At 39.0% G+C, this 7,862-nt stretch overlaps 1 protein-coding gene across 1 annotated transcript in view; it reads right to left on the bottom strand.

Moving 5' to 3' along the window:
• Positions 1-1,563: 1,563 nt before the first annotated feature.
• PLS1 (plastin 1) overlaps positions 1,564-7,862 on the bottom strand; it is a 41,271-nt gene continuing 34,972 nt past the window's right edge. Inside the window, exons 11-16 of the mRNA XM_066326352.1 lie at positions 7,185-7,263; positions 6,374-6,488; positions 5,462-5,595; positions 4,441-4,564; positions 2,939-3,063; positions 1,564-2,477 (exon numbers count right to left, since the gene is read on the bottom strand). Of these exons, the coding sequence (XP_066182449.1) occupies positions 2,342-2,477; positions 2,939-3,063; positions 4,441-4,564; positions 5,462-5,595; positions 6,374-6,488; positions 7,185-7,263 (713 nt within the window). The 3' untranslated portion in view covers positions 1,564-2,341. The remainder of the gene's footprint in view (positions 2,478-2,938; positions 3,064-4,440; positions 4,565-5,461; positions 5,596-6,373; positions 6,489-7,184; positions 7,264-7,862) is intronic.

The raw sequence follows: 7,862 nt of genomic DNA, 5'->3' as shown, positions 1-7,862 counted from the left end.
CACGGAGCGGCCCCGGCACACGGAGCGGCCCCGGCACACGGAGCGGCCCCGGCACACGGAGCGGCCCCGGCACACGGAGCGGCCCCGGCACACGGAAAACACCCGGCACACGGAGCGGCCCCGGGACACGGAACGGCCCCGGCACACGGAACGGCCCCGGCACACGGAACGGCCCCGGGACACGGAACGGCCCCGGGACACGGAAAACACCCGGCACACGGAGCGGCCCCGGGACACGGAACGGCCCCGGGACACGGAAAACACCCGGCACACGGAAAACACCCGGCACACGGAACGGCCCCGGGACACGGAAAACACCCGGCACACGGAGCGGCCCCGGGACACGGAAAACACCCGGGACACGGAAAACACCCGGCACACGGAAAACACCCGGGACACGGAAAACACCCGGGACACGGAGCGGCCCCGGGACACGGAACGGCCCCGGGACACGGAACGGCCCCGGGACACGGAAAACACCCGGCACACGGAAAACACCCGGCACACGGAAAACACCCGGCACACGGAACGGCCCCGGGACACGGAAAACACCCGGCACACGGAAAACACCCGGCACACGGAAAACACCCGGCACACGGAGCGGCCCCGGGACACGGAAAACACCCGGCACACGGAGCGGCCCCGGCACACGGAGCCGCACGCTGCAGCCGCCCTGGTTTGCCTTAAAGCTGTTTGCTCCCAGCTGCTGCTGCAGGAACTGCGCTGGTGCTCATCACTGCATCAGGGGATGGTCCATGAAAACTCATTTCAATTTCCTCAAAGCACTCTCGAAGTAATTCTGGACACTTACAGCAGTAGTTTATAAAATAGGAAAGACTGGCCTTTATGGAGTAAGGTACCAAGTGTCTGGCAGGTAAATACAGTAAGAGATAAGAACAGATCGTTTATTCTTGCAGTATAAAGACTAAGCAAGCCTCCATTTAGCCTCCCCTGACTGAGGACTGGGACTGAGTTGTCTCTGTACGAAACTCTGTCATCATCTTGGACTGGGAATAGAAACCAAGTAAATCAAGTCTTTCCCCAACAATGCAAACCAGTAGAGAGGCAGAGGCAAATGGATTTGAATCCAAGCATCTAATTCTCTCCAGTCCCCATTATCTCATATAATGAAAACCGGATGGATGCCTCCTTCACTGTTGCTCTATTGTGTGTAAGATAGGGAAGATGTAAAACTTAGCCCAACTACAACATCAGAACTCTCGCGTTCTGCCACACTTAGCACTGGCTTCAAGATCTGAGAGAAAGCAGAAGCTTCATACTTAAAAAAATAATCTCTTTAATTTTAATTTACTTTCCTTATTGTTTGGCTTTTGGTAACAACTTTATTAAAGGTCCAGCTCGAGCATGATAAGTGAAAATTTACAGCTGATGAAAAAGGAGTACAAATAGTTACTTTAAAATTACTAAGAAAAAATGATAGATTTCATCTCATCTAGACAACGCATTTGTCCTTCTACACAAAGCCTCTGCACAACATGATACACATTTTAGAAAAATCAAAGAAATTATATATAAGGAAATGCAATACAGTACTGAGAAATCCCATGGTGGACTAGCCAGCTCTTTATTGTTTTCTTAATACAATATTTTATGAAAGGTTAAAAAAACTCAACCAACAGCTAGTCCAACCAAGAAACTTAGCACATATGCAGACCTAATAATGACAGGACATTTCTTCTTTCTATTGCTGGTTTTTTCATACAACATGTTTTGTAAAAGTTTCTACTAGGTAACAGAACAAAACTACTACATAAATTTAAAGATAATTCCCACAAAAAAACTTTGATCATTTAATCAGTATTCATCAGTTACCAGACATTATCACAGGCCTTTACTTGCTCTGAAGTCAATGACGAGACTCTCATTGGCTCCAACAAGAGTTAAGCTCTCCAAGAATAAGGCAAGGATGATAATTTCTGTGCAGTTTGGAGTCCAACAGAATTGGAATGCACCTTGAGACCACAAAAATCAAACAGTGTTCCATAATTGATCCTGAAACAACATATGTAAAACAATGCAGGTTTTTACAGTGCTACGGAAAACTAATGCAAATGGAGCTTGATTCACATGGGTTTTTCCAAGCAATACAAATCTGTGATGTTAATTTGTTAATGAGCATGTTCTGAAAACAGTATTAGCTGTAAATAATTCATGTGTTATGAAACTGAAGAAAATTAACTAATATAACACATTATTAAAAGATAATTGATGAGTATATTTGTGCATACAATTTTTCTCATCATACTAAGTTTCAGAACTCTGTAAACTGCGAGGCATTCATTGTGCTTAACATGGCAGAAAGTTGTATTACGTGTCTGCATTATTTTATTCTGTTCAGTCCTCTTCCCATCAAACATGCAAACACTGTCATCACCATTTTTGGCTGCACTTCAACCAGATCATCTGGGAGAGCATAAATACGAGCACCGATTTTTCGAGCAACTGAAATGGCATACCTTGGAAAACAAGAGAAAACAAATACTGTTATTTTTCTGGCATCTACTAATATGTCAAAATTCTCAACAACAAAACCAGATTTCAATAGCAGGATATGCCTGTTCAACAGTACTTAGGCTCTAATAGAAAATGGACACTATTGTGAAGAAAGCGTGTTCTGGTAATTGTACTGGCAGATGTCTTGCCAGTTATCAAAGCATTTATTTTGGTCAAAACCAATATGAGGTATGGCAGACTATTAAAAAACCAATTACAGTGCAGTGGTGGCAGTTCATATCAGCTGTGAATTTGAGTTAATATTTTAGATACAGTAGAAAAATAAATAATAATAGAATTTATATTCTATTCAAAAAATCAATTAATATTAGTGTTGCCTTTCTCTTAACAAATCAGTAAATCATGCATTACACTGTGAATTCATGCATTTCAGGAAATTATGAAGCGTTCAAGTAAAACTTACTTGGCATTATTCAATTTGTCTTGGTAAGAAAGGTCTTCTCTCTTGACCATTTCTGGACGAACTGCTTTAGGTGCAATGGCATCTATTAAATCTAGGACAGGTAAGCTAGTGCTAATTGATCTGTCCTAAAAGAAAAAGACTCATAAGATTACTTTAAGGAATTTGCTTTGATTACTCCATCTTCAAAATGCAAAACACCCAATAGCACATCTTGCATGCATACTGCAAGACAGAAGCCTGCTTTCTTACTTCATAGTGTGAAGGTTTTCCTTACCCTTTATAAATTCTAATGTTCTTTTTTGTAATCAGTATTTCAATGTTCACTGTGCTGGTATCATTACTGCACAAGTGGTTTAAATTGAATTCATCAAACTTCCCTCCCTAAGCCCTAAGGAAGGAAGGGAATTTTGATACAAGTTTAAGGACCAGACTTTCAAGACAACAAAAAGATCCTTACAGGCCCCTATATGTAGCTTTTCTTGCCATTTGAATAACCTTAAAAACAACCAATGTCCCCCAAAAAACACAGGCATACCAAAGGCAAGATATTTGGACATATTCTTGTCCTATTATTTAATAGCACCATTATAACAATTTATATAGAAATAAGAGAGGCAGCAACCTCTCATAAGAAAATGAAGGCCCGAGTTACCTTCTAAAGTGAAAATGAAATATTTTTACTTCATTTTTTGATTAATAATGCTTAACTAATTAAAGTTCATAACATAGTGAACTTTCAAATATTGAACTTGCTAGGTTCTCCTGTTTTGAACCACAGACATAATTGCTTCAGATTATAAAATGAACCTGTACAAGCAGGTTACATTTATGTGCAATTATTAATCAGCCATTTCTAAAGCAAGAGGTTCACACAGAATAAAACACCTGAGACACACATGGCTTCTTTTGTTTTGAACACTTAAATAATGTGGAAGGAAAGCTTTCTAATTTATCAGTGTGTTCTTATCTGCTGAATGGGAACAGCTCCTGTTGTCCTGCTGCTCCTCAGCAGGGCCCAGGACGACACAAGGTGTCGCTGGCCACCGCGGGCTCCCTCCGCCACCTCTGTCACACCTGAGAATTACCCTTTGAAGCAGCTCCTAGGAGAAATGGTCATCTGCCCCTGGTATTTCCAAAATCGTTTTTCTTGCTTCTACAAGCATGAGAGTGCCTATATCCAAAAACTTGGAAAATATACGACATGCCCAGGCCCAAACACTTATAACTTCAGACAGAAGCCCCTTTGAAAGTTTAAACTTCTTTTTATTTTCTTTATTGTTGGGCTTTTTGTTTTCTATCTTACTGCAGATGCTACAATTTCTCTTATTTGTCAATAGATTTGTAAAACACTTTTGAACATTCGAAGACTGTCAGAAATATCTCCATAAACAATTTTTCTAGCTGATGGGAGAGCCACTGCTACAACCAAATCATTAACAGATCAGGTTAAAAAAGCCCAGGTCTTAGTAGATGTGGAAAGAAAAGTAAATAAAATTGATTACCTTGAAACTTATAATTGAAGTTTTCTTATTTGCCCTTGCAAGTGTCTGATTCACCCACTTAATAATAATTTCATCATTCACTTTTTCACCCTCTCCGAGGTCAGATAGTACGTTCAAAGTATACCTTCAATAAAGAGAACAAGAGGCCAAGTTACAATGAGTGGTAGAACTCAACTTTGCTTAACTTTTCTTTGAAAGAAAAGGTAAAATATTACTTCATCACAGTAACAGTGCCAAGTACTCCTCTTTGTAAGGTACCCTTTACCTTACCAGCTACATAGTACTTGAAAGCAGTTTTTCAGTGGTTACTGAATGAAAGAATAAAATATTATCCCAGATCTCATAATAGTCACTGTAACATCTTCATGCTCAGTACATCATAATTTTACTTTCTAAGTTAAAATGGCTCCCTACCCTCCTAGTGGGAAAAAACCTGAATCACAGCAGTCTGAGAACAAAAACCACCAAGTGTTTTGGGATAGATGTAAGAAGAGTAATTTGAGGAAAACATTTGCAATAAAACACTCCTTCATGAAATCACTATATACCTTTTTTTTTTTTTTTACTTAATACAGTAGCAAGATTTTGATTTGATGATACTTATGTAACTATAGCTGTGATGGCCTACAATTTTTTACCCTTTTAACTTCTATAGTATATGTATCTCCACTTCCTTGGGTTTTACAAATATTTAAATTACTCTCTACTTACAGAAAGATACATGAATCAACATGTCACAAGGTGAGCTCTTTTCACTTGCTGCAGCATTTATAATTTTAGCCACCATTTCTAGTTTATAAGGTTTTAATTGTCACTATAAATTGTGGCTCCAATCACTGCACAGTATGTAAAATTACCAAACACATACACAATTTTATCTTTGAGAACAGGGATATTGAGAGATCACTCTCTACAATACCTGTTGGGTGACAGGCAAATATATACACTATTTGCCTTGATATACAGACACCCATTCAGAGACACATACACACACATCCATCATACACTGCATCTAACTTACCTTCTCATCAGCTGCCATACCAAAGCCAAAGTCAGAGTTGGATTACCCTCATTTAGATCATGTCCAGCAATACCAACCAGCGAGAATTTGGCTTTTGTCTTCCCAAGTTCTACTGCATAATTGCAATTCTCAATCTGAAAATAAATTTTGTGCGCAAATAATGAAAACACCTTAATATTTCTGCAATACAGACCTATAATCTATATGCATTTTAAATTACTTGGCTTACCGTTACCTACAGTGAGATCTGAAGCTAGAAAATATTTCCAGTCTAGCTACACTGTGATTAAAATAACACAGTTTTTACTATAAATGCAATTATGCAAGATTCCAATAATATCTTTCCATATTTGAGAAAATCAAGTTTCTACTAAGGCAATGAATGAAATACATTTATATCAAAACTATACTTTGAAAGATATTGAAATGCGTTCTTCTTAAACCGGCAGTAGTTTTTATCCTCTACATTTCAGGCTTCATAACAATCACAAAACTAAGTGAAAGCTTGGATTCTCCAAGTCTTGCCCAAATCCTCTGGGCAGCATATAAAACTGCTCTGGGAGGAAATGCCTCACAGTACAGGAGGCTTCAGCAACCACAGCCATGTCAGCCCTGAAGCTTTCACTTAGAGATCCAAATCAGGCCAAAAATTAAATACTGCCAAAACATGTCCACATTTAGAAACTAAGGTGATATGTGCTATAACTGCTATTTATTCTTTAGGATAGTATCTGAAAAATAGATTTTTCTTTCTTTTTCCCCCAGGACTGTCTCAGTAGCCCAGAAATCCTGACAACACAGACTGCCATCAGCAAAATGGGACCCAGTGAAGCTGGGCTGCCTCCCAGAGCATCCACCCACCTTTTTCATGTTGCCACCCAGAAACGAGTAAGGAGGTTTGTATCCACTCACCTTTTTCATGTTGCCACCCAGTAATGAGTAAGGAGGTTTGTTGACGTGGCTCCAGTCAACAGGTACACGTGTCATGTCATACAGTTGGAAGATTATTAAAGCATCAGAAAGGTCACTAAGTCAGAGCAAAACAATGTTTTTAAGCACAAAAGCACAGATCGACAATGAAAGTAAGTACTTGAGACTTTGCACAGTATAATTAAGTTGCTGAAAAATTCCAGACACTTAAATAAAAACTGGTAAAGAAACTGGCCTATATCCTATTGCTTGATTTCTGCAATTATATACACCAAATTCTGCATTTGATATCATTATTTTCACAAACTTTCATGAACCAAGCTTACCCAGTGGCTTCAATTAAATAATTACTTTCACAGGGCAGGAACAGACAAAACAGTTGTTAAAAGAGTTTTAATTTACTGATCTAGTTTTAGTCTTCTAAGGACATTCCCAAATGTTAAACGCTTTATCTGCATTTAACTTACTCATGTTTTATCTGCAGATGCCTACATATGTATTTTGCTAAAGACTAATCAAAACCAATGAAATTAACTTGCAAAAAAAAAAAAAAAAAAAAAAAAAAGAACAAGTGAGGGAGGGGGGAGGATTAAAACCTTAGGTTTTCTGGCTGATCTATATTATGACTAGAATATTTGAGTCAGATACTGCTTAATGTGGTCCTATAAACCAGTTCTGAAGTGGAAACCTGGAATCACTATTGTAGTAGAAATACAACCTCCCGCTCTTATTTCCTTCTTTCTTCCCCTGTCACCCAGTGGGAAGTCAAATAATTCTTTTAAAAAAATCTTACCTGTATAAATGATTAACATATGGGCTTACACCCAGTGAATTCATCCAGTTTCTGAAAGTTCTTTCTTCCTTACTTTCTCCTATGGCAACAAATATAATTCTATATAAGTTATTGGAGAAAACACTTTAATAAGCAATATTTAAATCCTTCTCATATCCCCCACCACCCCCCTCCCACCCCAAAATGAGTTCATCATTTCCCAGCAGTAGTCTATACTACAAGGCAATCCTACCCAATTCAGATTTGCTCAGTTCTGGGCACAGGGCAGGGGCACTACAGGGACTCACATTATTAGACTACATTTATCTGAGTAAACACAATTAGAAAAAAATAGAAAATTAATTTTTGTCCTATTACTCATAATTAATATATCATGGAGATGATTAATAATAATTTCCTGAAACTGAAATGAGTGGAAACTGCATTCAATGGTGCCATTAGATCTGTTTGAAATGACATCTTTTAATAAAAAGTCAGTACTAACACACGAGGCACTGCAAGTCTCCTCTCACAGAAGTTGACAGTATTCATTTGCAAAGGGCCTCCCCAAAGCAATGGGTTGGTTTTTTTTTTAGTTCTTTGCACTGAAAATATGAAGAGGCAGTGTTGTATAGATGAAATTTATGAAGCTATTTATACTGCTGAGAGGGCCAGTTATCCTCACAGTTTTAACCAGCA

This window comes from Sylvia atricapilla, chromosome 10 (assembly GCF_009819655.1).
Source record: "Sylvia atricapilla isolate bSylAtr1 chromosome 10, bSylAtr1.pri, whole genome shotgun sequence".
NCBI classification, from domain to species: Eukaryota; Metazoa; Chordata; class Aves; order Passeriformes; family Sylviidae; genus Sylvia; species Sylvia atricapilla.
This window is presented reverse-complemented; position numbering and strand designations above follow the sequence as displayed.